This window comes from Rhincodon typus, chromosome 12 (assembly GCF_021869965.1).
Source record: "Rhincodon typus isolate 14 chromosome 12, sRhiTyp1.1, whole genome shotgun sequence".
NCBI lineage: Eukaryota > Metazoa > Chordata > Chondrichthyes > Orectolobiformes > Rhincodontidae > Rhincodon > Rhincodon typus.
This window is the reverse complement of record NC_063343.1, coordinates 39,022,561-39,050,022: the sequence shown is the minus strand read 5'-3', so window position 1 is coordinate 39,050,022 and position 27,462 is coordinate 39,022,561. Positions and strand designations below refer to the sequence as shown.

Genomic DNA, 27,462 nt, shown 5'->3' with positions numbered 1-27,462 from the left:
ATACTTTGTATTGTGACCTACCCATCCACTGGGAATCTCGATGCAATCTAGTTCTGGTTTATTGTTTGCATTGAGTTTCCAGAGATACCAACTGCATCTATAATTCTTACGAACCACAACTGTAAATCCAGCACAGTAATATTGATGACTGACCTGCCAGTCAATCTAACAAATGGAAATTGAAAGTGTGCACTTACCACAGGAATGGGATCCTTCCTATCGTGTGTCAGGTAACCCTGTTAGCCAGCCCTCGGGCTAAACAAGCCAAAGAAAATTTATCAAAACCGGCAAATAACGGTAAATGGTACTGATTTGGCTGCACAAACCGCATCAACAATCATACTTGAGTATCAACTTAACCATTAGTTCATCGGATTAGATAACAGAGTTGTGTCATAGGGTCATAGAGATGTACAGCACGGAAACAGATCCTTCAGTCCAACTCTTCCAAACCAACCAGATATCCAAAATTAATCTAGTCTGATTTGCCAGCGTTTGGCCCATATCCCTTTAAAACCTTCCCATTCATATAGTCATTCAGATGCCTTTTAAATGTTATAATTGCACCAGCCTCCACTACCTCCTCTGGCAGCTCATTCCATCTCCACACCATCCTCTGTGTGAAAAAAATGCCCCTTAGGTCCTTTTTAAATCTTTCTCCTCTCAACTTAAACCTATGTCTTCCTAGTTTTGGACTTCCCTACCCTGGGGAAAAGACCCTGACTATTCACCCTATCCATGCCCCTCATGATTTTATAAACTTCTAAAAGGTCACCCCTCAGTCTCCGATGCCCCAGGGAAAATAGCCCCAGTCTATTCAGCCTCTCCCTCTAGCTCAAAACCTCCAACCCTGGCAACATCCTTGTAAATCTTTTCTGAACCCTTTCAAGTTTCACAACATCCTTCCTATAGCAGGGAGAACAGAGTTGAACGCAGTATTCCAGAAATGGCCTACCCAAGTACTGTACAGCCGCAACATGACCTCCCAACTCCTATACTCAATGGACTGACCAATAAAGGCAAACGTACCAAATGCCTTCTTCACTATCCTGTCTACCTGTGACTCTGATTTCAAGTAACTATGAAAATGCACCCCAAGGTCTCTTTGTTCGCCAAACTCTCCAGGACCTTACCACTGAGTGTATAAGTCTTGCCCTGATATGGCTTTCCAAAATGCAGCACCTCATATTTATCTAAATTAGATTTCCTCAGCCCATCAGCACATCTGATCAAGGTTCTGTTGTATTCTGAAGTAACCTTCTTCATTGTCCACCACACCAACCATTTTGGTGTCATCTGCAAACTGACTAACCATATCTCCTATGTTCTCATCCAAATCATTTATATAAATGACAAAAAGCAGTGGACCCAGCATTGATCCCTGCAGCACACCAGTGGTCACAGGCCTCCAGTCCGAGAAGCAACCCTCAACCACCACTTTCTGTCTCCTATCTTCGAGCCAGTTCTGTATCCAAATGGCTGGTTCTCCCTGCATTCCATGTGATCTAACCTTGCTAACCAGTCTGCCATGCGGAACCTTGTCGAATGCCTTACTGAAGTCCATATAGACAACAGCCACCACTTCACCCTCATCAATCCTCTTCATCACTTCTTCAAATAACTCAATCAAGTTTGTGAAACATGATTTCCAACACACAAAGCCATGTCATGGAGAGAAATATGCCCACTGTATCAGGCAATCCAATTTCTGTTATACATGGAAACTTCTTAGTAGCTTGGATTGAAAACTGTTGAATATGCTGAAGGGTTTTCGTATGCATAAGACAAATGCAACTACCAAAACAGAAGCTAATTTTACTTTGCTAATTGAAGAAGGAAACAGAATAATGGTAGAGAAGGAGAGGTAAAGGATTGCGAGAGAATTGGCATGTTAATCAAATAAAGTATCATAACCTTGGTGATCAATGATGTGGATGAGAGGGGTGGCATGGTGGCTCAGTGGTTAACTCACAGCGCCAGGGACCTGGGTTCAATTCCAGCCTTGGGCGACTGTCTGTGTGGAGTCTCCCCATGTCTGCATGGGTTTCCTCCAGGTGCTCCAGTTTCATCCCACAATCCAAAGATGTGCAGGTTAGGTAGATTGGCCATGCTAGATTGCCCATAGTGTCCAGGGATGTGTAGGCTAGTTGGGTTAGCCATGGGGAATGCAGGATTATAGGGATAGGGTAGGGGGGTGAGTTTGGGTAGCTTGCTCTTTGGGGGATTGGTGTGGACTTGTTGGGCCAAATGGCCTGTTTCCACACCGTTGGAATTTTATGAAGAGGCTGTGAAATTGGGGTCAGTGGCATTCACAGTCTGGGTGCTATGGGTGTCTTTCAGAAACTAAAATGTATTTTTGCAGATTTGTCTCTGCCACAGATGGAATTGCCTGAGGACGTTGGCATGAACACAGAGGAGTGGTGTAACCTGCGAGACTAAAAACCAATGAAAACCCTGTACCTGATGAAATACATCCTAGGCTTCTAAAGAAATATTTGAAGAGATAGCAGATGCACTTCTTATGATTTTCCAAAGTTCCCTTGATTTCCTAGATGGGTGCAGTCATTGCATTTCTATCTCATCCTCTTCATTTCATAAAGAAAAACAAAAAATTGCTTCCATAATCATGTAAATTTTGAGTTACCCAAGTTACCTGCTGTGTGCATAATTGTCCTCATGTATTAGCAGTGTGTTATTTCCTTAAGTCAGAATCTGCACATGCATTGCACATATAGTATTTGAATCATGCCAATTTCTTAATGGCACACAATGACAGGGTAATTATACTGGGTAATGTTCCTTCCCAAGATATGCCATTATTATGTCATTTCTTGTGGCCGCAATGCCTGTTGTTGTTCCATTTCCAATGTTACTGCGAACCTCTGGGACTGATCTGACAAGTTCACCTCAAACAAAAACAAAAATTGCTGGAGAAACTCAGCAGGTCTGGCAGCATCTGTGGACAGAAAACAGCTAATGTTTCAAGTCCAATAACCCTTCTCGACAAGAGGCTCACCTCTTCCGAATTAGCTGCCTGCAGTTGAGGAACAGTTTCTCCAGTTCTATGCACATGCCTGTGGTTGCAGCAGTATACCTGGTTCTTACTTTAACTGTGTACGATCAACATGACAACTGCTCTAGGCAGGTCCTAAGTTGCCACTTGGGTCCACTTTTGGTGACAGCTTTGAACGTTTGTACCCTGACTGACTGTCCAATGTTCAATTCTGATGATGCTTTGGCGGTTTGTCAAAATGTAATTTGGCTTTCTACCATTTCATCTTTATTTATTTCTCATGAATGTTGCTACTTCTGGCTTCAGTGACTTTTTTGTCCTTGCAAGAGTAGTGGGTTTGCAATGTCAGATTAGTCTTTGCACTGGATTACTTTCCATACCTTCACTAGGTGTGTTTCTCCACATGAGCATTGCCTTACATACATCCATATGGGATTTGCCCAATTTCTTTATGGTTCTTTTGGTAATTTCACTGCCAGCTCAGCCTTTCCATTTGATTAGGTATAATGTGAAGATAATGTAAGGTGTAGAATTTCCCAGTCCTTTATGAAATGCCTTAATTCTTCACTAGTGGAATGAGGGCCATCATCACTCATCACAATGTTGGGAATATCATAGTGACTGAAGTATGGGTTTCAGGCACTCAACAGTCTCACTGTTAGTCATTGAATCAGTTGGTCCATCTCCCAGTCATCAGAATAGTAGGTTAGGTGATCAGTGAAAGTGAAGAGATCTATTCCTAACTTTAGGCATTCTCTATCTTGGATGTCTTGTGTCACCTTCGGCTCTCTATCTTGTTTAGTTTGTGACTCATTACAAGCACTGCCCTGGTTGAAGTGGTCCTTGTCAGTCATCAGACAAGACTGTCACTTTGTCTCTTCAAAGTGGGCATTGATGAAAATGTTCATAAGAGGAGACAACGGCCAAGCACACTTTCTCGATCTGAGCATAGCATTATTCCAGATACAGTTGATCTTGCTGCATTGTGGTTCCTGTTTCTCTGGCCTCACACCAGCTGCTGACTTATGACCTCAGTGCTTCAACACATGACAATTGCTTTCCTGAGAGTATACTTCTCCTCTCTCAATAAATGCGCTCTCACACCAGGATCTCTTATATCTAATGCAAACCTATCTTTAATTAGATCATATATTAGTTATGTAAGGTTTCTCAATTAATGAAGTCAGATATTGATCATTGGTCTCTTTTTCATTTTGGGGCTAAATATTGAACCTGCATTATTCATAAGTTACATTCACTTAGGGTTCAAAGCTTGCCTTCAAGATTTTCAAAATCTCTGCTCCATGTTTTCTTTCTGTTCTTCAGAGATTTTGGATCATTTACACTTTGAAACAGTCTCTCATCAAAAGCACTAAAAATGTAGCTCTGCTTTAAGTAGACATTTGCCACTTTGTAATTTTGCCCTTTTACATGCAAAGACTGAAGGGTCCTGACCTGAAACGTCAGTTTTCCTGCTCCAATGATGCTGCCTGGCCTGCTGTGTTCTCCAGCTCCACACTGTGTTATCCTAGTTATATTTCATATCGCCTTTCATTTCAACATGCGCTTAGAGAGGAACAGTTGCATGCATTGTGTCATACCCATCCTGTCCGGGTCTTTTGGTGGCAGTGTTCACAGCTCCAAGCATTCCTATGTCTGTCTGTGAGTAGCTGTTTCTATACAGCTTTCTCACAATCTCACCTCCCCTCTGATGACATGTTATGAGTTCAATCCAGGTCCCCACTTGTCTATACTGTGTCCTTTATTGCACAAGCTGCAAGTGTGTCTCCCGGGTCAGCGTCCGTGGTAGAGGATACACGACTAAAGGAACTCAGGAGGTGCGCAGTTATAGTATTGCAATTCTATCTCAAACTATAGCACGGGGGAGATATGGTGGTGAGGTCCAGCTGTGTGTAGTTAGTGTACTCGTCAAAACTGAAAAGTTTTCATATTAAAGCAAAATACTGCAAATACTGGAAATCTGAAATATAAACAGAAAATGCTGGAGCCTGGCAGCATCTGTAGAGAGAGAAACAGAGTTTTTTGTCCAAAGACTCCTACAGATAAAGGGGGTGGCCATGGGTACCCGCATGGGCCCCAGCTATGCCTGCCTCTTTGTAGGTTATGTGGAACAATCCCTCTTCCGTACCTACACTGGCCCAAAACCCCACTTCTTCCTCCGTTACATCGATGATTGTATCGGAGCCGCCTCATGCTCCTACGAGGAGTTCGAACAGTTCATCCACTTCACGAACACCTTCCACCCCAACCTTAAGTTCACCTGGACCATCTCCGATACCTCTCTTTCCTTCCTGGACCTCTCTGTCTCCATCTCTGGCAACCACCTAGAAACCGATATCTATTTCAAGCCCACCAACTCCCACAGCTACCTAGAATACACCTCTTCTCACCCACCTTCCTGCAAAAATGCCATCCCTTATTCCTAATCCCTTCACCTCCGCCGCATCTGCTCCCGAGATGAGGGATTCCACTCCCAGATGTCCCTGTTTTTCAAGGACTGCAACTTCCCCTCCACAGTAGTCGAAAACGCCCTCAACTGTGTCTCTCGCGTTTCCCGCAACTCATCCCTCACACCCCCTTACCGCAATAACAACCAAAACAGAATCCCCCTCATCCTCACGTACCACCCCACCAACCTCCGGATCCAACACATCATCCTCCGACACTTCCACCATCTACAATCTGGCCCCACTACCAAAGACATTTTTCCCTCCCCACCCTTATCTGCCTTCCGGAGGGACCACTCTCTCTGTGACTCCCTTGTCTGCTCCACACTCCCCAATAGCCCCAATGCCCCCGGCACTTTCCCCTGCAACTGCAGGAAGTGCTACACCTGCCCCTACACCTCCCCCCTCACCCCCATCCCAGGCCCCAAGAAAACCTTCCACATCAAGCAGATGTTCACCTGCACATCTGCTAATGTGGTATACTGTATCAGCTGTTCCTGTTGTGGCCTCCTCTACGTCAGGGAAACCAAGCGGAGGCTTGGAGACCACTTTGTGGAACACCTACGCTCGGTTCGCGACAAACAATTGCACCTCCCAGTCGTGAATCATTTCAACTCCCCCTCCCATTCCTCAGACGACATATCCATCCTGGGCCTCCTGCAGTGCCACAATGATGCCACCCGAAGGTTGCAGGAACAGCACCTCATATTTCGCTTGGGAGCCCTGCAGCCCAATGGTATCAATGTGGACTTCACAAGCTTCAAAATCTCCCCGCCCCGACCACATCCCAAAACCAGCCCAGCTCATCCCTGCCTCCCTAACCTGTCCTTCCTCCCACCTAAAGCCCCACCCCCACCTCCAACCTACCAGTCTCATCCTGCCTCCTTGAACTGTCCTGTCCTCCCTGGACTGACCTATCCCCTCCCTAACTTCCCACCTACACTCACCTTTACTGGCTCCATCCCCTCCTCTTTGACCTGTCTGTCTCCTCTCCACCTATCTTCTCTTCTATCCATCTTCCATCCGCCTCCCCTCTCTCTATTTATTTCAGAATCCCCTTCCCCTCCCCCATTTCTGAAGAAGGGTCCAGACCCAAAATATCAGCTTTCCTGCTCCTCTGATGCTGCATGGCCTGCTGTGTTCATCCAGCTCTACACCTTGTTATCTCTTTCTTCTGAACTGCGGGACGTTAGAAGGAGATGGGAAATTTAAGAGATTAAAATGACTGAATTCAAATTATGACTATAATAAAACTATAAATGCAGTTACTTTAGTAATTCGATCTAGTGGATAATTCTGATACACAGGAAGTAATCTTTCCCTTCGCCTGCAAATATCAAACTGTACCTATAGCAGGAAAAAATGGTCTCCAGCTATTTGCAGCATTGCTGTGATTTTTATTTTTGCCTGGATGGTTGTAGCTATCGCGTTGAGTCCCGCATTGGAACAATCACAAGTGGAACCCGGACTCCGAACCCTGGTTTAAACCAGCAACAGCTGAATAATCGTTAACCGCAGCTGTAAATATATTGAATGCAAAAGCAGCGTTACCTCTGGACCCCAGGCCGGTCACTAACATTGAAGCTGAAGCTCCGAGCTGGGACTTATGGCTAAACAAGTACTCGAGTTATTGGCCTCCAAACTCAGGAAAGGGGGCACCGCAGCTAAAGGTAAGGTGTCTGTACACAAAAGTAACGACTCATCAGCCAAGAAACGTTTTGCCCTGATCAGTGGAAATGTAAACCACAAAACTCGTTAATTTTATTGTTTAACCGGTACTAATTCATCATTTTACCGTTTCTTTGTGAAGACCTTGAGGCATGTGTCATACAGTGCTCTGTAAATGAAAACTTATGTCTGCAGGGTATCGGTCTCCAAGAAAAACCGAGGGTTTGTAGTGGAATGAGGTAATTTATATTAGCAGGTATCATTAGTTCATTTGCACACGGTAACAAAGGAAGTTTTTATGTGGTTTGGGAGTCAAACCATTTTCCATGAACACAGTAATCCCATTTTAAGTGAGTAAATTTATTTTGTACATCAAACCGAAAATGCTAGTGTTGGAGATAGTAGGAACTGCAGATGCTGGAGAATCCGAGACAACAAGGTGCAGGGCCGGATGAACGCAGCAGGCTAAGCAGCATCATAGGAGCAGAAAGGCTGACGTTTCAGGCCTAGACCTTTCATCGGAAAAGGGGGAGGGGAAGGGGGTTCTGAAATAAATAGGGAGAGAGTGGGAGGCGGATAGAAGAGGGATAGAGGAGAGGATAGGTGGAGAGGAAACAAACAGGTCGAAGAGGCAGGGATGGAGCCAGTAGAGGTGAGTGTAGGTGGGGAGTTAGGGAGGGGATAGGTCAGTCCAGGGAGGACGGACAGGTCAAGGGGGCGGGATGAGGTTAGTAGGTAGGAGATGGGGGTGCAGCTTGAGGTGGGAGGAGGGGATAGGTGGGAGGAAGGACAGGTTAGGGAGGCGGGGACAAGCTGGACTGGTTTTGGGATGCAGTAGGGGGAGGGGAGATTTTGAAGCTTGTGAAATCCACATTGATACCATCGGGCTGCAGGGTTCCCAAGCGGAATATGAGTTGCTGTTCCTGCAACCTTCGGGTGGCATTGTTGTGGCACTGCAGGAGGCCCAGGATGGACATGTCGTCTGAGGAATGGGAGGGGGAGTTGAAATGGTTCGCGACTGGGAGGTGCAGTTGTTTATTGCGAACCGAGCGTAGGCTAGTGTTGGAGATGGACGCTGCTCTATTGCATTAAGTGTATTCTGTTCAGAGCACTTAAGAGGCCATCATTCATCATCAAGCCAAAGGAGATGTTAGGAGTGGTTTGTATGGGCAATGGGAAGAGTAGACAGCAGGAAATTTCAGAGTGTGGAGCACAGGACTTTGCAATGGAATAGAGAGCTCAGGGTGTCCTAGGCCTGGAAGAATTTACATTAAGAGGCAGATCATTAAGAAATTTAAAAGATGAAAATCCAAGTTAGGTGTTTTGGAAAACTGGCAGCAAATATGAATAAACAAGGAAAGGGATAGAGTCATTGGACTCAAAGTGTTGACCCTGGTACTCTACCCACTGATGCTGCCAGACCTGCTGAATTTCTCCAGCTCTTTGTTTTATTTTCACATCTGCAACTGTATTTTGTTGTTACTGTATTCAAGTGATGGATGAACTTAAGTTAGTGTTAAAAAGGATATGAGTATCAGTCTTTAAAGGGCTTAAGATTACAAAGGATAAAGCTACAGGAGGCTAACCAGGACAGGAATACTGTCATTGAGTCAGGAGGTGAAAAAGGCTGGAATATGGATTTCAGTAGTCACTGCACTGAGATAATGGCAGAGGAGGGTAATATTGCAAAGTTGGAAGTAGACAATCTTTATGATGAAAAGGAGACAGGATTGGAAATTTAGCTCCGAGTCATACAGGGTCTTGAAATTGCAAATCTATCTCAATGCAAGAAAACGAGTAGCCATCAGAATGGAATGGATGGAAACAGTTTCTGAAAGGCCATTGACCTAAGCCGATAATTCTGCTTCTACCTACCCAAATGTGGGTTGACTTACTGAATGTTCCCAGCTTTATTCTGTGCTTGCTTTTAATTTTTTATCCCTGGAAATAACCCCAGTGTTAGCAGATTTCATTATCTTGCTGAACTGTGAGGCTACTTTTAATGATTTGTTTACATATATGCCTAGATCATTTTGCTCTTCTACTCCACTCCATTTATTTTGTTTTCTAATGATAATGTCTTCTCTTTTCCATTTAGAACCTTTAGAACAGGCAGATAAAAGAGAAATGAAAAGCCATGCATAGCCATTGCAGAATTCATTTAGTGTTCCTTGAATATATGGCACAACATTCTGGACCAGACATCCAGGGTTCATTGCAGTTCAGTTGCTTCTTTCACAATTTGCATGATAATACGATTCAGTAAAATTTTTGTTTTTGTTTTTGTTTCACATTAGATGCAGCTCACGCTAAGTTCTTTCACAGAAGGAATGTGAACCCAATATCTACCCTGCGTGAGTTTTTACTTTATTTGGTTTTCCTTTTGGATCTCTCTATATGTAAGTATCAAAACACATTAGATATTTTCTAATATAATACATAGATTTATGGTGAATCTGGTTAAGGATAGATTTTATTTGATTTTAAATAATTTGCTAGTTAACGTATTAAGTAAGACACCTACAGATCTGTAATTTGAAGCTTAATGCTCATAATGCAGATGTGCATTTAATACCAGTGCTCTGAATCATTAGATACTGAGGCCGTTTCAACATGTGATACATGTATTGTGCCATAATATGATCAAGGCCATAACACTGGCAAGCACATTGTGCGGTAGACTTATGAAGGCCTCATACTATGGTCCAGACATCTAAAGAACAGTCTAAAAACTCAGTATTCATAACGTACTGTAGTGGACTCCCTTTTGCTTAGTTAGGACCTTACGGTAGACATTTTTTATAAAGAATGGCTGCCAAAATTTAGAGATAGTAGGAACTGCCGATGCTGGAGTCTGAGATAACAAGGTGTGGAGCTGAAGGAACACAGCAGGCCAGGCATCAGCAGAGGAGCAGGAAGCTGACATTTCGGGTCGGGACCCTTCTTTAGAAATGGGGGAGAGAAAGGGAGCTCTGAAATAATTAGAGGAGGGGGGGGCAGTGATGGAAGGTGGATAGTGGAACGGTAGGTGGGAGAGAAGATGGACAGGTCAAGGAGACGGGGATGAAGCTAGTAAAGGTGAATGTAGGTAGGAAGTGGGGATGGGGGTTGGTCAATGAGGAGGGAGGGGTGGATAGGTGGAAGAGAAGACGGACAGGTCAAGGAGGCGGGGATGAGCGGGGGTGCTGGTCTTGGGATGACGATGGGGGTGGGGAGATTTTGAAGCTAGTTAAGTCCACATTGAGACCATTGGATTGTGGGCTTCCAAGGCGGAATATGAGGTGCTGTTCCTCCAGTTTCCGGGTAGCATCGTTGTGACAGTGGAGGAGGCCCAGGATGGACATGTTGTCCAGGGAGTGGGAGGGGGAGTTGAAGTGGTTCGCAAGTGGGAGGTGTTGTCGTTTGTCACGAACTGAGCGTAGGTGCTCCACAAAGCGGTCTCCGAGCCTCCGCTTGGTTTCCCCGATGTAGAGGAGGCCACATCGGGAACAACGGATACAATAGACCACATTAGCGAATGTGCAGGTGAACATCTGTTTAATGTGGAAGGTTTTTTTGGGGGCTGGGATGGAGGTGAGGGGGAGGTGTAGGGACAAGTGTAACACCTCCTGCGGTTGCAGGGAAAGGTGCCGGGGGTGGTGGGGCTAGTGGGGAGTGTGGAGCGGACGAGGGAGTCATGGAGAGAGCGGTCCCTCCGGAAGACAGATAGGGGTGGGGAGGGAAATATATCCTTCGTAGTGGGGTCAGATTGCAGGTGGCAGAAGTGGCGGAGAATGATGCGTTGAATCCGGAGGTTAATGGAGTGATACATGAGGACACGGGGAATTCTGTCTCTGTTTTTTGCGGGGAGGGGGTGTGAGGGCTGAGGTGCAGGAAACGCAAGGGATGCAGTCGAGGGCATTTTCGACCACTGAGGGGGGGAAATTGCGGTCCTTGAAAAGCAAGGACATCTGGGATGTCCTTCTTGTGTTCAGTTCACCTATTTCACACCCAGAACTAAACTTGTTGAGAATTTCTTACAGCTGAAGTTCAACTGTTACCTTGGCCTGTTTTCACAGGCAAATGTTGCCATGTTATTTGAGTTAAAAGTATCCCAGAGAAGAATGAAGAATCTATGACCTTAAGTGATCAATTGAAACCCGTCCTTGTACAACCAGCTATGTTCAGACTCTACATGTGGATCTGTTCAAAGTAATGTACGAGCAGAGACTGATTCTCCAACAAGATAGGCTAAGAACTAAGTACAATAGCACAGCCAGATCTGGAAATCATTTTCACAATAGAATCTGCTAATGTCTAATAAGGAAACTATTGTGTTTTATTAAATATTGCTAGGACTTTACAAGCAATAATAGATGATTCAACAATAGATGAACTTGCAATGTGCAGTTTTATCATGTTGTGCCAGGCAATGTGCTTTCCTAAGAAAGACAGCAGCAATATCAGTGCGGCTTGTACTCTTACAAGGTTCACAGTCTTCTATCATTTCCATCTCCTTCAAACCCATTCCTTGCCTACTGAGATGCTCCAAAGGATCTTTGCTTGGGGCCACACTCAGGTAAGGGGTAAGGCTGCATTTACTTCTGTGAATTCCTTTGAAGGGAGCCAACAAGCACTTAATGTAAGAAAATTGATCAGGGTTTAGATGACCAGAGAAAAGTATTGCACTGGTGAAACACTGTCCCAAAGTAGATTAGAAGTTTTCCGACACTGAAAAGGCTTAGTAAATGATTTGCATGTGAACATAAGAAGTATGGGTAGTAAGTTTGCAGATGACACCAAAAACGGAGGTGTAGTGGACAGCGAAGAAGGTTACCTCAAGAGTACAATGAGATCTTGATCAGATGGGCCAATGGGCCGAGGAGTGGCAGATAGAGTTTAATTTAGATAAATGTGAGGTGCTGCATTTTGGAAAAGCAAATCAGGGCAAGACTTATACACTTAATGGTGAGATCTTCAGGACTGTTGCTGAACAAAGAGAGCTAGGGTTCATAGTTCCTTGAAAGCGGAGTTTCAATTAGATAGGATAGTGAAGAAGGCATTTGATATGCTTGCCTCTATTGGTTAGTGCAGTGAGTATAGGAGTTAGGGTGTCATGTTGCAGCGGTACAGAACATTGGTTAGGCCACTGTTGGAAAACTGTGTGCAGTTCTGGTCTCCCTGCTATGAGAAAGATTTTGTGAAACTTGAAAGGGTTCAGAAAAGATTTACAAGGATGTTGCCAGAGTTGGATGGTTTGAGTTATAGGGAGAGGCTGAATAGACTGGGGCTACTTTTCCTGGAGCATCGGTGGCTGAGGGGTGACCTTATAGAGGTTTATAAAATCATGAGGGGCAAGGTGAGGGTGAATAGTCAGGGTCTTTTTTTTTCCCCGGGTGGTGGAGTCCAAAACTAGAGGGCATAGGTTTAAGGTTAGAGGGGAAACCTATAAAAGGGACCTAAGGGGCAACTTTTTCAAGCAAAGAGTGGTGCATGTATGGAATGAGCTGCCAGAAGAAGTGGTGGAGGCTGGTACAATTACAACATTTAAAAGGCATATGAATGGGTATATGAATAGGAAGGTTTTAAAGGGATATGGGCCAAATGCTAGCAAATGGACTAGATTTATTTAGGATATCTGGTCAGTGCAGACGAGTTGGACCAGAGGGTCTGTTTTCATGCTGTATAGCTGTATGACTCTATGACTCTAAGTAAGCTTTTTTCATTACTAAAATTGGTTAAAAGTAGATTTGAATAATTTTTAAGTTTTATGGGGTTTTTTGAAGTACCATTGAAATTTGTAAAACATCATTTAGTTTCAGATATTTAGTGGCTTGGCAGGAAAATAGGTCTAAAAATTTTTTTAAAACCATTATCAGAGATTCGCCAGATTACTTCCACTAATTGTGGATTCAATCCCATGCTGTTATTAAGCAAAACAACAAAAATAAACAGTTATAAAATCAAATACATAAAATGTACAAATAATGTACAAATGTAAAAATATGATGAGGAAATGTACTGTCAGAAATTATCATGATTATCTGAAATTTGAATTTCAAAGTAACTCATTACCTTAAGATAAAGATATTATGTGGATTTTTCAGCATATGAGTCACAGGACAGACTAAAAACATTACGAATTTTTGTTGCTCACATTAGAGTGTAGGAATTCAGCTTCTTAATACATAATGTATACATAATACATTGCTAGCGTTATCAAATACATCTTTACAGCTCCCTTTCTTTTGCAGTAACCTTTGGAATGGTCAATACCAATATGTTTTTCTTCACCAAAGTTATGTCTGTACTCTTCCTGGAAACGAAATCCTTTATCAATGGCATAAACTTCAGAACAATAGACAGCATAGAGAACTTCTGGGAGGTATCAAATAATCTCTTAAATAAAATACATACTTTTAACATGATCTTCTACTGGTCCATTAACAATGCATTACTAAATGGAACAAACAAGAACTCTGGGTTATCTCAGTTGAGAAAAGTAGACTTGCTTAAGGAAAATAGTAAGCCTTGGAGGAGTTTTTGTTGAACAAAGTCCTTGCTGATTACATGGAAAATGTCTGTTTTAATGTTTTTTCTAAGACGTAAAAATTTATGAGCAGCATACGCTACTTGAATCATCTCTCCACCAGGCCCACATCCCATTACCAGCAAAACTGTTTCACTGTCAGAGATTGAGGGGTGACCTTATAAAGATTTATAAAATCATGAGGGGCATAGATAAAGTAAATAGCAAAGGTCTTTTCTGGAGGGTTGGGGAGTTCAAAACTAGAGGGAGTAATTTTAAGGTGAGAGGAGGAAGATTTAAAAGGGACCTGAGGGGCAAATTTTTCACACAAAGTAGTTCATATGTGGAATGAAATGCTAGAGGAAGTGTTGATGCAGGTACAGTTTACAACATTTAAAAGACATTTGGACAGGTACATGGATAGGAAAGGTTTAAAGGGATATGGGCCAAATGCAGGCAAATGGGACTAGTTTAGTTTGGGGAAACGTGGTCTGATTTCAAGTCCTTACCCTACTGTCTCACCTAAGACATTAACAGACAGTAGCAGAGTGATAATTGGAGATCACCTTGAGGGTATTCGTGTGTGGCGAGAACTTTACAAAACTTCAAAGAATGCTGTAGTTTGGTGTTTCCTTTCTCTGTGAAATGGGAAATAGTTGGAAGACAAAATACTCCCCTAAACTTGCTTACTGTAAGTAATCATTAAGACCAGAATTTTTTTGCAAAGTAACAGTGGAGGAGGATTCAACTAAAATTATCGTTCCATGCTTAAAACTTAATTTGAATACTTTTAATGAAATAGCCCAGTGTATACTCAACCTATCATAGTTGTCGTTGGAACCAAATACTAAAATATTAATGGGATCCAAGATGTGGTAATTATGCAACTATAATAGAATAAAGGCAAAATGGAGTTAATAGCCTTATTTTCTTTGGTGTTGTTTGTGTGCTCTCCTAACTAAATAGATTCAGTGGAAAACATCAATGATATGAGCAGAGTATATTTGTTTATATTTCATTTCTGTAGCTAAAATTAGCAATTTATAAACAATATCTATGCATTTTAAAGTACTTGTGCTGGATTTTCAATTTCTGAGGCAAAAGTTGGACATTTTCTCCAAACTCATTGCTGCCTCCTTCCTAGCAGCAGACCTGAGGCAAAGGTACAGGTTGGCTCATGCCAAGATATTCAGCCTAAAAGACACGTTGTTCTCTGTTCCACATCCCTGCCCATCATAGATATGCAATGATGATTTATACAATACTGCGCTATCTTTATGAGTTTGGTGGAGTCTTGACCAGGTGAGATGCCTATTTATTTTATCAACGCTTTAAATTTCAATATTCCTACATGCCCCTGTCATATGAATTTTGTATGCTACTCACAATATCTCTTTACAATATCTGGATGGTACATCAATCTGATGAACAACCATACATTCCTCATCTGCAGGTCTGTGACAGTGTCTCCACTTCCTTAGCTCAACTCTGTATTTGACATAATTAGACTTCAGCACTCCAACAGCTTCAGTTTCATGTGAGTTGATTGTGCTTGACTCCTGATCTGCTCTCTAAGTCTCAGTTAAAGAAGGCATACTAAACAATTATTTTGAATTATCTCCACTTTTAAAGAAAGTTTCAGCTATTCTGACATTTGCATGTGGTTTTACTTTGACCTCTGATGATGGACCTTTTTAGCCATTGCTTTGGTCATTACACATAATAGAAATTGTTCTTGTAACTATTTCATTTCTTTAACCTCACTCAGAGATGATTACAAGTGAAGCTTAAACTTTGATCCCATTTAAATCATTACCTAGGAGTAAGGCAACTCTGTCCACAGGTAATTTCTGAACAACTTTCATTAAATTTCAAACTTTTTACATGTATGCTTCAGCAACTAACTCATATGCACCCAGAATAGCCTTTTTTACAGCATTATAAATTATTAAAAACTCTTCTGACTGATACGTAAATTTCATAAGCTGTAACTATCAACTTGCTCTGCATGGGCAGTGTCCTATTTGCCTTCAGCCATTTCATTTGTTTTGCTACGTAAAGAGACATAAAGAATGATTCCACATCTTTTGCCTTAAATGTTGGTACAGCCTGTCCAAATTCTAACATTTCTTTACTGGACTTTAGATTATGACTAGGGTCATAATGATCAACATTCTGATCCACATCTAGTAATGCACCTAAGTGCAACCTTTTCAGGCAGTCTTTATTTCTCAATGTCTTGTCTTTATCGTTTGCTCTGTCCTGAATCTCTAGTTCCAGCCCTTTAAATGCTCTTCCACTCTATTTTTTCCCTCAAGTTCAGTTCTTTTAAGTTCCATTTCAAGCTCTTTAGTTGCAGTTGAATTCTTGACGACTCAAGTGACTCACCACTTAGTGTATCTAGTTCCACATTGTTTCCACCAGTCCCAAATGCTGTTGCAAAATATTCACTATTTCTGCCTTCCTAGCTTTTTAAGAAAGTTCCACGTTTAAGCCCTTTGCCATTCTATGGCCTTAGCATTAATCAAGTCTTGTAAATCAGTCAATGCTACTGCAGGGTAGTTTTATCTGCAATACAAGAAAACTATTATCTGTCATTTTATCTTTTACTAATTAATCCTACTGTGCAACCTTTTTCATGTTGTCAGTGTTCAAAGATCCCAGATGAGCCCCAAGTCTTTGCCACCTCACTGATGGGAATGATACACTGAAAATCAAGGCAATGAGGCACTACAAATCACTAAGGTGGTTACTTTGCTTGATTATTACCACTATCTAACATAAGAAAAACTCATACCAGGTTACATCAACAAATAAGATTACAAAGCTTCCTTGTAACAAACAAACTTATCCTTTAGCAAGTGGCAAAAAGGATTATTAGTAACTAATAGGCAAACTTAAAATCCAGATATGGTTGCATTCATTCACAAAAAAGAACAGACAAAAAAAGTTTGTAGAAATATCATTCGCCGAAAACATAGGCAAAAAGGGACAAATTCAGTGGTTCAAGAGTCCAACTACAATGTGGAATGGGGTGATTTGCTCAAAGATCTTTTAAGAATGTGGTGGTGAACTGTCTGCTGAACCACTGCAGTCTTTGAGTGTAGGTACACCGACATATGAACATACAAAATAGAAGGAAATGTAGGCTATTCGGCCTCTCAATACAATTCTTACTTGTTCATTGGCAATTATAGCAGGTTGTCAACTGTAGTGATTCTTATTTTGGAAGCCAGTCAGTTGGACCTAAATTTTTGTTGGAATTAGAAGTTATTTTCAAAGTCTGTTTGTGTTGGTTTGCCTTCCACTTACAGAGGAGGGAGAGAGATACCAATCTTGGCTTTGAGGTTATTTTGGTGGTCTGAATGCAACTTCCCTTCTCTTGGCTCTGCAACAAACTGCAACTTGACTATAAAAACTATTGCTGGGCAATTTTTTTTTAACCCGTAAGACACCTGATGCCAGTGTGTTTCACAAAAACATCAAAATCCAGTTTCTCCAGAAGTTGTATGACATTGTGTAACCAAAAAATGAATACCACACAGTCCACTTTGAGTTGTAAAAATATATGTTCTGCAATGCAGTTGTATCCAAATTTCCATTTTCCCAGTTTATATTTCCAAATTAAATATGCACAGATTTACATATTTCACAGGAGGTTTACTAGATTGATACCTGGAATGAGTGACTTGTCTGGTAGGACATGTTGAAAAGCCTGGGGCTTGTTTCCTCTGGAATTTAAAAGTTGTGACTTGACTGGAATGTGTAAGATCCTGAATAGTTTTGTCAAGGTGGATGTGGAAATTATGTTGCTTCATGTGAATCAGTCCAGAACTACAGGCTATTGTTTAAAACTAGCGGTAACAATAGGACAAAGAAGAGGAGAATGATTTTCTCTGAGTGTTTTTTCCTATTGGAACTCTATCTCAGAAGGTGGTGGAGGTAGGCTCATTGAATATTTTTAGGGTAGAGGTTGATTGATTCTTGTTAGGTAAGGGAATCAGAGGTGGATGACGATATGGCATCAAAACACCAACAGATCAGCCATAATCTTTCTGATTGGTGGAATTGTACCAAGAGGCTGAATAGCCTATTTTTCCACCAATTTTGTATGTTCACATGTTGGTGTACCTATACCCAAGGACTACAGCGGTTCAGCAGACAGTTCACCACCACATTCTCAAGGGAAATTTAAAATCAGCGATAAATGCAGTTCTAACCAGTGCACGGCTACATCCCATGATTTTTTTTTTTAAAGTGGGACAGTTTTGAGGATAGAATGGGATTCTTGGAAGTGCAAAGCAAAAGGAGATGCATTTACGAATTGGATTATGAATGGACAAGATGTAGGAGAAACAGAAAAGAGCACAATTGAAAATGGAGGAGCTGTAGTAGGATGGCACAGGGCTGTACAGTGAAAGTGATTTTAAAAGAACTTCAAATTCACATCTTGGTAAAATCATTAATTTGATTTCCCACTCTGCAAGGGCCTGGGAAGAATCCATGTGACATTTATCCATCTGCATCTATTACTGATGAGAAATCTGCTCAGGTGTATCTCTAGCAGGCAGGAGAATTTTTGCTTGTTGCTGACCTTCTGTGTGAGCACCTCTGCCCCTGTAAGGGAGAAGCTGCTCTGGTTGAAATCATGATTTCTGTGTTCCAGTAAATCACTTTCCACGTTCATTGCCAAGAAGAGCTCTGAGTTTTATGGGCTGCAGATTGCTTTAATGCGTTCTTGAGTCGCATTCTCACTTATTTACCCTGGTAATTTACAAACTGCCTATAGAGAGCATATTTGGTGTTGGCAGCTAACCAATGACATTTAAGAATGGTCACAAAAATGTCATGGATTCCCTACTGCTTGATTTGGGCAGTTGGACGGAACATGCATTATCCACTCAATCCATGTCTGACAGGAAAATCAACCCTGAAGGTTCATGACTATCATCTAAGCTTTAATTTTTCTGCATCACCATGGTAATATTGATTGTTAGTTTAGGAACAATTGAGCCCGTAAGTATCAGTGTTGTCTCAAATGACTGAACATGCAGCTGACCAATAATACATCTGCATTACTTAATTTGTTTTATAAATTGGAATGTTACTATTCTGTAAGAATCTGTGTAGCAAAGTAAGAGGGAAAAAATAACTAACAGTGAAAATGATTTTTATACATTTCGCATTAATTACAGACTTCATAAAATTGCTATTTTCAGTATGTAGAGGGGCCACTCCTGGACAGTCTTTACTGGAAAGAATGGTACAATGGCCAGCCTTTGTATCAAGGCGAGAACTACATATACTATGAGAATATCCTTTTAGGACACCCTCAAATTCGACAGTTAAGAGTGCGCAACAATAGTTGTTCTATTCATGAATATTTTCAGAAGATGTTTAAAGATTGTTATGATGCTTATACATTTGCAACTGAGGATCAGTCACCATTTGGCCCCAGAAGTGGATCTGCGTAAGTTTTTTTTTAGATATACGTTTTTTTCAGTCCTTTAGACAGATTTTATTTTGTAGCTTGAAAGTTAGAATTTAAATTTATTTGGTGGCTGTTGTACAGCAACAACAGCAATGTTTATTTATGTAGTGCCTTTAATATGATAAAATGTTCCCAGGTGCTAATTTAAAACAGCATTCAATGTGTTTGCCTCCAGCAACAACATCTGTGCTGGTGGAGGTTGTGTTGGAATGAAATGCCATAGTATCTTGAGATGATAGTGCGTCCTATGGATTTTCCAGTGTGGCAGGAGCGCTGGTCTGTTCCTGTTCTGTTGCTGCATCTGGTAGAGTAACATGGTTTAATTGAAATAGCTGGTTGTTCAACCAAGCCCTGTGTTCTTCCTTTGGTCAGGAGCTTTCAGTGAAGTTAAAGACCGTACAAGTGCCACACCCAACATTTGTTCCTGGGAATATGGTACACAACCATGACTTTGCTCAATTTGTATAGCATTCACACCTGCCTTTCCGTCAGTAACAGTCTGTTCTGTAATAAACCAATTTCCATAGCCTTCTCTTAGAGTATTGTCACCACAACAATGAAAGCCTCACTTCCTGGATGCTCCTTGGCATTCTAAGTGTGCTGTTCCCACAAGCACTGATAGGCACAGTGTCACTCCTTCCTGACATCCATCTTCAGCCAGAAGTGCCGAGTGGGTGATCCATCTTGGCCTCCTCCTGAGATACACGGTATCACAGATGCTAGTCTTTACCCATTCACTTCATGAGATAACAAGAGATAGTTGAAAGCACAAGATGCTGCAAATAGTGCGGGCTGTGAAAACATTCTGGCAATAGTCCTGAAGACTGTTGCTCCAGAATTGGGCATGACCCAAGTCAAGCTGTTCCAGAATTGGGCATGACCCAAGTCAAGCTGTTCCAGAATTGATACAACACTAGCTTCCAGCTGATAATGTGGAAATTATCCAGGTATGTCCTGTACACAGAAAGCAGGATAAATTCAAACCTGGCCACTTACCATGCTATGGATTTACTCTTGATCATCAGCAAAGTGTTGGAAAGGGGTCATTGACAGCGTTATCAGGAGGCACTTGCAAAGGAATAACTTGCTCGCTGACATTCATTTGGGTTCTTCCAGGGCCACTCCATGTCGTCTAAACATGAGACAAAAGAGCTGAGCGCCAGAGGTGTGGTGAAAGTAACTGTCTTTAACATCAAGGCCACATTTGATCAATATGGTACTATACTCAGAGCTCTAGCAAAATTAGAGTCAACAGGAATGGGGGCAAACTGTCCACTGATTGGAATCACATCTAGCATGAAGAAAGATGGTGATGGTTGTTAGAGGTCAGTCATCTCAGCACTAGGACAACATTGTGCCAGATACTCAGAGTCTTATCCTGGGCTCAACTATCTTCAACTGCTTCATCAATGACTTTCCCTCCATCATTTGGTCAGAAGTGGGAATGTTCACTGATGATTGCACAATGGTCAACACTATTTGTTACTCTTCAGATACTGAAGCAATCCATGTCCAAGTGCAGCAAGATCTGACCAATATCCAGGTTTGGGCTGACAAGTGGCAAGTCACACAAGTGCTTGACAATGACCATCGCTAACAAGAGACAATCTAACCATTGCCCCATATCATTTAATGACATTCTTATTGCTGAATCCACAGCTATCAACATTCTGGGGGCTTTACATTGAACAGAAACTGGCAATCTCAGCTCCCCATTAATATTTAGGATGTGTGGATTATTTTGGAGGTGTTATTGAATCTGTTACTTTGTCTTTTTTTCTTTTTTAAAATATGAACAGATGGGAATATCGTGTTCCTAATAATGAGTTTGAGCTGTGGCACTGGGGTAGACTTGGTACATATGGCAATGGAGGATACATTTTTGAATTAACAAGGGATAAAGTTGCCACTGCTGGGGAGATTAAACAGCTTAAATCAAAACTTTGGCTTGACAGTGGGAGCAGAGCTGTCTTTATAGATTTTACTGTCTACAACGCAAATGTCAACTTGTTTACTGCAATCAGGTTTGTGAAAATACTTTTAATATTTTTATGATTGTAATTCACGTTATATATCCAAAATTCAATCTATGTTTGTGCCACATTGAAATCAAATAGTATATTCATGTATTATTCACAATTCACACCATGTGCAATTCATTCTTAGCCATTTTTATAGTAATTCCATTGTGTTAAAACTGTTTTCTCTCTGTTCCCCATTGATGATATTGTGGATACAGCACCATAACAAAAACAATTGCTTATAAATCAGACCTATTTAACTCTTAAATCCAGCAAACAGAAACATGGCTCAACTATGTACAGGTAGTCCTCATTTACATCAGCTGATTTAATGTTATTTCACTTGTTTTTTCTGAGTTACTTTGGTATTTCCAGTTTTACTTTGTATGTTTTTGCAATACCCCACCTTCCCAGATTAGAATCACGTGGTGTTGGGCCACAAATGGAACTTGGGGAACTCTCAGGGTTAGATAGGCTCATCCGATCAAAGTCCCGTTGTACTCTGAGATAACATTCTTCGCTGCTACGTCACCAATTTTGGTGTCGTCTGCAAACCTGCTAACTATCCTATTTGAAGCTGGAGATTTTTGCTGTGGGCACTTAGGATGAAATCGGCTTACCTGTCTATGATTGGTGATTCTGTGTTTATTGATAAGTCAGTTGATCTGCTCTCGTAAGGTCTTCAGGGGTTTACAGTTCTGAATCTCAGACTGTTGTACTGCACGCAGTACGGAGGCACCTTTCCAGTTGCAGTTGCACGAGAGTTCTGGATGCTTGGGTACTGGATAATGGGGACTTTACTGTACGCCAGTTCATTACTTTGGGTGTGGGAACAACAAAAGTGGATTCAAACAATATTTCTGTTGTATTCAGTGATTTCATTTGTCGTACAAGTTATTTTAACAAGGGATTATAGTGCTGCACATGTCAACTACAGTATCTCAGACTCCAGCATCGGCAGTTCTTACTATGTCTACAGTATTTCAATGTGTGTATTGGTTTTTCCAGGCAAGAAAATGCCCATAGGAACCTAACTCTAGCTTTAACGTTGATTCCTATGGGAATTACTTACAGTCATTTCATTTAAAGTAACAATTATCAGGAAGGGAAACAAAATGTTAAGTGAGGACTGCTTGTATATAACAAGGGTGAATCTCAATATTTAGAGATGGTGTGACGTGTGTTGTATTTGTGCTTTAGAAATGTCATAAATTTAATTTTCCAAGAAGTAAAACTTGTTTTAAATTCTTCTGGAATGATTTGTTCTTTTAACTTATTTCTATTCCAGATTGCTGGTGGAATTTCCGGCAACTGGTGGAGCCATCCCTTCCTCTGAGTTTTTCACAGTCAAACTCCTACGATATGTTTCAAACTTCGACTATTTTCTAGCTGCTTGTGAAATTATCTTTTGTTTCTTTATCTGCAACTATCTGATCCAAGAAATCATAGAGCTTCACTCTTACAGGATGGCATACTTCAAGAATTTTTGGAATTGTTTGGATTTCTTAATTGTGCTGGTCAGTACAATTTATAGATATGAAAAGAAACTGTTTACTGTTATTCACATAATGTGCTTAAAGTTAGGTCCTTTTATGTGAGAATATCAATTGAAACAGAAATGTCTTTTTTATGCCATTACTTCATTTATTGCTGTATAACATTAAGAACTCACAGTTTATAATCAGTTGGGATTTTATATATATGAAATTTAACAGAGCGAAATAGTGGAAAAGAGTTTATCCATATACATCTCTGATTTGCAAAGCCTGTTTCTACCTCTGCCTCCTCCTAATGATAAGCAAACAGGAATTATTTCAGCCTGTTCCTGCCAAACTAATTACCTCTTCCCATGACTTTGTTACTTCCCCTGTGTCCAGTACGTATTGATCTGTACCCATGACCGTTCTGACACAGGCTACCAGTGTGGTTATTTTAGATTCTGCAGGCCCAATTCAATTGTTGCCTCTGCACAATGGACGCAGTCAATCCATTTCACTGTCCTTCCCCTGGGTGGGTTTTTGGAACTATACTTCCTCACAGTTGAGCATTGATGCAAACAGCCTTCATTTGCTCCCTAGTTGAAATAATTCCCACTTTGAGCAACTTCATTCTTAACTCCACACACTTCCTCCAGATCAAAGAAATCACTAAAGCAACATGGACGAGTTGTAGATACGCGCAGCAGTAAGATTAGGCTACTCTCAGTTGAGTGAACATTAACAGGCCATTGAATGTTACAGTGTAAAAGATATGGTAAAAGTCAACTACCCTGGAACTTCAGGTCCCAGTTCCATGTGATCTGAGTATGTCTCAAAGACACAGCCCTTACACACATAATGAGCTACTGTTATTTGAGTAAAGGTTTACAAGGGGTCCCAGATTTATGAACATCTGATTTACAAATGCTCACACTTACAAACGTTATCCCACAAAGGGGGATGTATTATATTAATATTGAAGATCCAACATGCCAATGTTTCCTCATACTGACAAACAGCTATTTATATTGTCCTGCATTGTGTTCCATCTTGTGTGCAAATTGACTTGGGATTGGACTCAAGAACAAAACACATTCACCTGAGACTGCCTGTAGTTTACCCTTATTCTGCTTGTCACTTTTCCAATCATACAAAGGGTACCTTCTTAGATATCCTTTACAAGAATGATCCTGGGGATGAAGGGCTTGTCATATGAAGAGCAGTTGAGGACTCTGGGGCTATACTTGATGGAGTTTGGAAGATTGAGGAGTGAGCTCTTTGAAATTTACAGCATGCTGAGATACCTGGATAGAGTGGACATGGAGAAGATGTTTCCACTAGCAGGAGAGTCAGGGACCCAAGGGCCAGCCTCAGGGTGAAGGAACGACCCTTTTGAACTGAAATGAGGAGGAATTTCTTCAGCCCGAGGGTAGTGAATCTATGGAAATTGCCAATGAGGGCTGAGGAGGCCAAGTAATTGAGGATACTTAAAACAGAGATAGATAGGTTCGTGATTAGTAAAGGGATCAAGGGTTACAGGAGAAGGCAGGAGAATGGGTTGAGAAACTTATCAGCCATGATCGAGTAGAGGAGTAGACTAGATGGGCTGAATGGTCTAATTCTGCTCCTATATCTTAATGTCTTATAGTCTTATATCTTGCTGTGTTGGAATGGTGACTTGTTGGTGTTGTTTTCTCATTTTTAGTATTTCATTAACTTTGTTTCTACGCTACTACTGACCATCCTCATCTTCTGGTGGTACATTGCTGACTTTTTCTTTTAGTGTTTCATAACTTGGTTCATTCAGCTTTAAGTTGTTGCTGTAAATGCCAATTGTGTAAGACTGCTTGAATCCAATTCCAGGTGTGGTTTTAAGCTAATCAGTTATTGAGCTAGATCAAGTCCAGACAATGCAATGTCTTTGAGCAGTATTCAAACAATATAGACAGGTAACTTGTGTTGATCCTTTCCATTCTGATTCTCTCTAAAAATTGTTAAGGAAAGCTAAAGGTCTTTCCAGGTTAGTTCTCAGGAATGCTGTCATTGCATATTCATTATGGCATAAGTGTCTTGTGAACAAAATCCCTCAGAGTTTCTTTTCTTCAAATACCAGATGCCAACTTGTTTATTATCTCAGATGTAAGTAAATACTCTGAGAGACTGTCCCTAAATCCAGACAGCTTTGGCTATCTTATTCCATATTGTGGCCAAAGGCAAAATTCAATAGGCATAAGTCACAAGTTTTACAGTTTCAGTAAAAATGAAACAAATAATTATTTGATAGGATAGAACTGGAATATTGCTGAGGGGTAACATTTTTGTCATGGACTCATCAAGATAATACACGAGAATGCCAATAAAGGAGAAAAACAACATTCATACTACATGAGAGCAGGTAGCAAGTAGTATCTGATTGGTAGAGGCATTGCCAAGGAGAATGCAGCTGTTAATATGATTGACAGTTAATTGTCAAGCATTGTTTAAATTTTAATCTAGCCAGGTCAACTCTGATTGTAAAGGCACGGCCCTGAGAAGTGAACTGTTGAGTTGAAACAGGCACATCATGTGCACATATTCTGTCTGTAAATAACAGCATAAGTCAGTGTCAGTATTTTTTTCAGATAAATAATATTTATTCAATTTGTTTAACAGAAATATGCCATAAACTTGCATGGAATTGGTTCCAGTGGCTGACTTGTTTTCCTTGGTTCTTACAAATTATGCTTTTCTGGGATGAACAGGCTGTCACTTCAGCTTAACCCAGGTCCCCTTCCCTTTAGTTGCTCTCGTGACCTCTTCATTTGCTTTCACTCTCTGCAGAAAGCTGTCCCTGCTTTACGAATGCTTAATGTGCTCAATACACACGTTAATTCTTTTGGTGATGATCTTGCCCTTGACTTGTTTTTTGATAATAATGCCTACAGCATGCTGTGTAACATTATAAATACTTCCAGTCTTGCAGTGGTAACATTTGTGGGGCATACCCTATTGTACAGTGCCTGTGCCCTTAATGTCAACAATGTTACCTTCCTTGTAGATACAGAAATAAGTAGAAAGAGGAACAGGCCCATGTTTTTGGAAGGGCCTTGCAAACATACAGCAAAAGTCCCTCCTGTTGCCCCAGTAGTCAGGATTATCCAGCAAATGCTCAATTGCAGAATCCAACGTAACCTCGGACCATGTTACAAACTTTGTAAGCTCAGGTCTGTACATTTCTTGTCGCAAACAGCTGAAGATGTATGCTATTTGATACGATCTGTCAGTCTTTGGTTTGTATCACCAACATGCCTGACAACAAACTGCACTGCAATTCATATAGCCCAATGTTCATTTGTGTAATAGGCAGAATGTCTTTTTGGCTGGAAGGCAACATCCTGGTTTGAGACCATCACTATTTTTATTTTATTTTATATTTTTGGTTAAGAACTGTGAGTTGAAGTTTGAGAATAGAACGTTGAACTTTGAACAGCAGCTTCTTTCTAAAGAAAAAGGAGATAATAAAGACAGATGCTTACTTTGGGGAACTGGCTTGAAAGGCAATGCAAGTTAATTACTGCTCTAAGGACACTGTCGACAATTTGGCACTGAGATGTGGCTCTGCCCAGCGACTGATAACCGGTTGGATGCTGAATTGATCAATCAAAGGAGGACTGATGCTGGCCAGCCAATCACAGAGAACGTTGAAAAAGAAAGACAAAACAAAGCGTGAACTGGTTCTGACTGTGTTCGGAGCAGCAGGCAGTTTTGTGTTTAGAAAACTGCCACATGGTGCTGCTTTTGTTTTGCTCTCTCTCTGGTTTCACTCCAGTTATCGACTTGTTCAATGTTCTGAGAAGAGAACCCCAGATCTGTAAGATTTGGGTGAATAATTTTGGAAGTCTGCTGAGGCTGTTTGCATTGACTGGTGACAAGCAAGATATACATGCCTGTTATACAAGCCAAGGTCAAAGATTTCATCAAGGCCTGGTATTCATTGTTGAAATGGTTATCGAATTGGCAAGTCATAATTTTTTTTTTAATTTATCTCTTAGCAGTATCTGTCATTGGTGTGTGAGTGGGGGTTATAATCAAAGAGATTGGGCTTAGATCATAGACATTAATTAGGTTGCCTTGTTGCTTATCTGTGTTCGACTAAAATTACATTATTAATAATGAATTGTTAATTTTTGTTTAAATGATCAACTTAGTGCCTAAGATTCATTATTCGTAAAGCCTGGTTAGGAACAGTTGGGCAAATTTGAGAGTCAATGAATGTTTTAATTTCACTGGTGCGAATCCAGTGATAGTGAGGCTGGTTTGATTTTGCTTGCTATCCTTGTGTCGTAACACCTGTTAGTGGCTAACGCCACTTGTGTTGCTGCTGCACAGTACCAGCATGATACAGCTGGTTTTATCTCCTGCTAAAGCAAAGTACTGCGGATGATGGAAATCTGAAATAAAAATAATCATAAAATTATCAGAAAATCCCAGCTGACTTGTTGAGTATTTATTGCTTTTCTTATTTCATTATGTAAAGGGTCCTTTAGTATTGCTTCTTTTAAAAAGAATGGGGTTCTCTCCCAATATTCTGGCCTAAACTCCTCCCTCATCTGGTATCACCTACAACAGGTTTTCTTGTGAGTCATTCATGTGATAGTTCTGGCACCTTCCCAGCACACTCTATTAGCAGATTGCACCATGGTGGTGAACTCTACTATTAATGGATTTTGTCAACTTGTTGAGGAGAAACATTAAGTTCTGACTATCCAATCATGTAGAATGTCTATACTAGGTCAACACCTTACTGGCCAGGAGCGGCCCAACTTAAGGTGGGTA

General features: G+C 41.1%; 1 protein-coding gene and 1 pseudogene across 1 annotated transcript in view; one reads left to right on the top strand and one right to left on the bottom strand.

Moving 5' to 3' along the window:
* Positions 1 to 6,964: 6,964 nt before the first annotated feature.
* The window catches only part of LOC109929118 (polycystic kidney disease 2-like 2 protein), a 46,980-nt gene continuing 26,482 nt past the window's right edge, over positions 6,965 to 27,462 (top strand). Inside the window, exons 1-6 of the mRNA XM_048603973.1 lie at positions 6,965 to 7,151; positions 9,447 to 9,548; positions 13,383 to 13,513; positions 18,877 to 19,127; positions 20,948 to 21,172; positions 22,458 to 22,686. Of these exons, the coding sequence (XP_048459930.1) occupies positions 7,088 to 7,151; positions 9,447 to 9,548; positions 13,383 to 13,513; positions 18,877 to 19,127; positions 20,948 to 21,172; positions 22,458 to 22,686 (1,002 nt within the window). The 5' untranslated portion in view covers positions 6,965 to 7,087. The remainder of the gene's footprint in view (positions 7,152 to 9,446; positions 9,549 to 13,382; positions 13,514 to 18,876; positions 19,128 to 20,947; positions 21,173 to 22,457; positions 22,687 to 27,462) is intronic.
* LOC109929115 lies at positions 25,293 to 25,860 on the bottom strand (annotated as a pseudogene).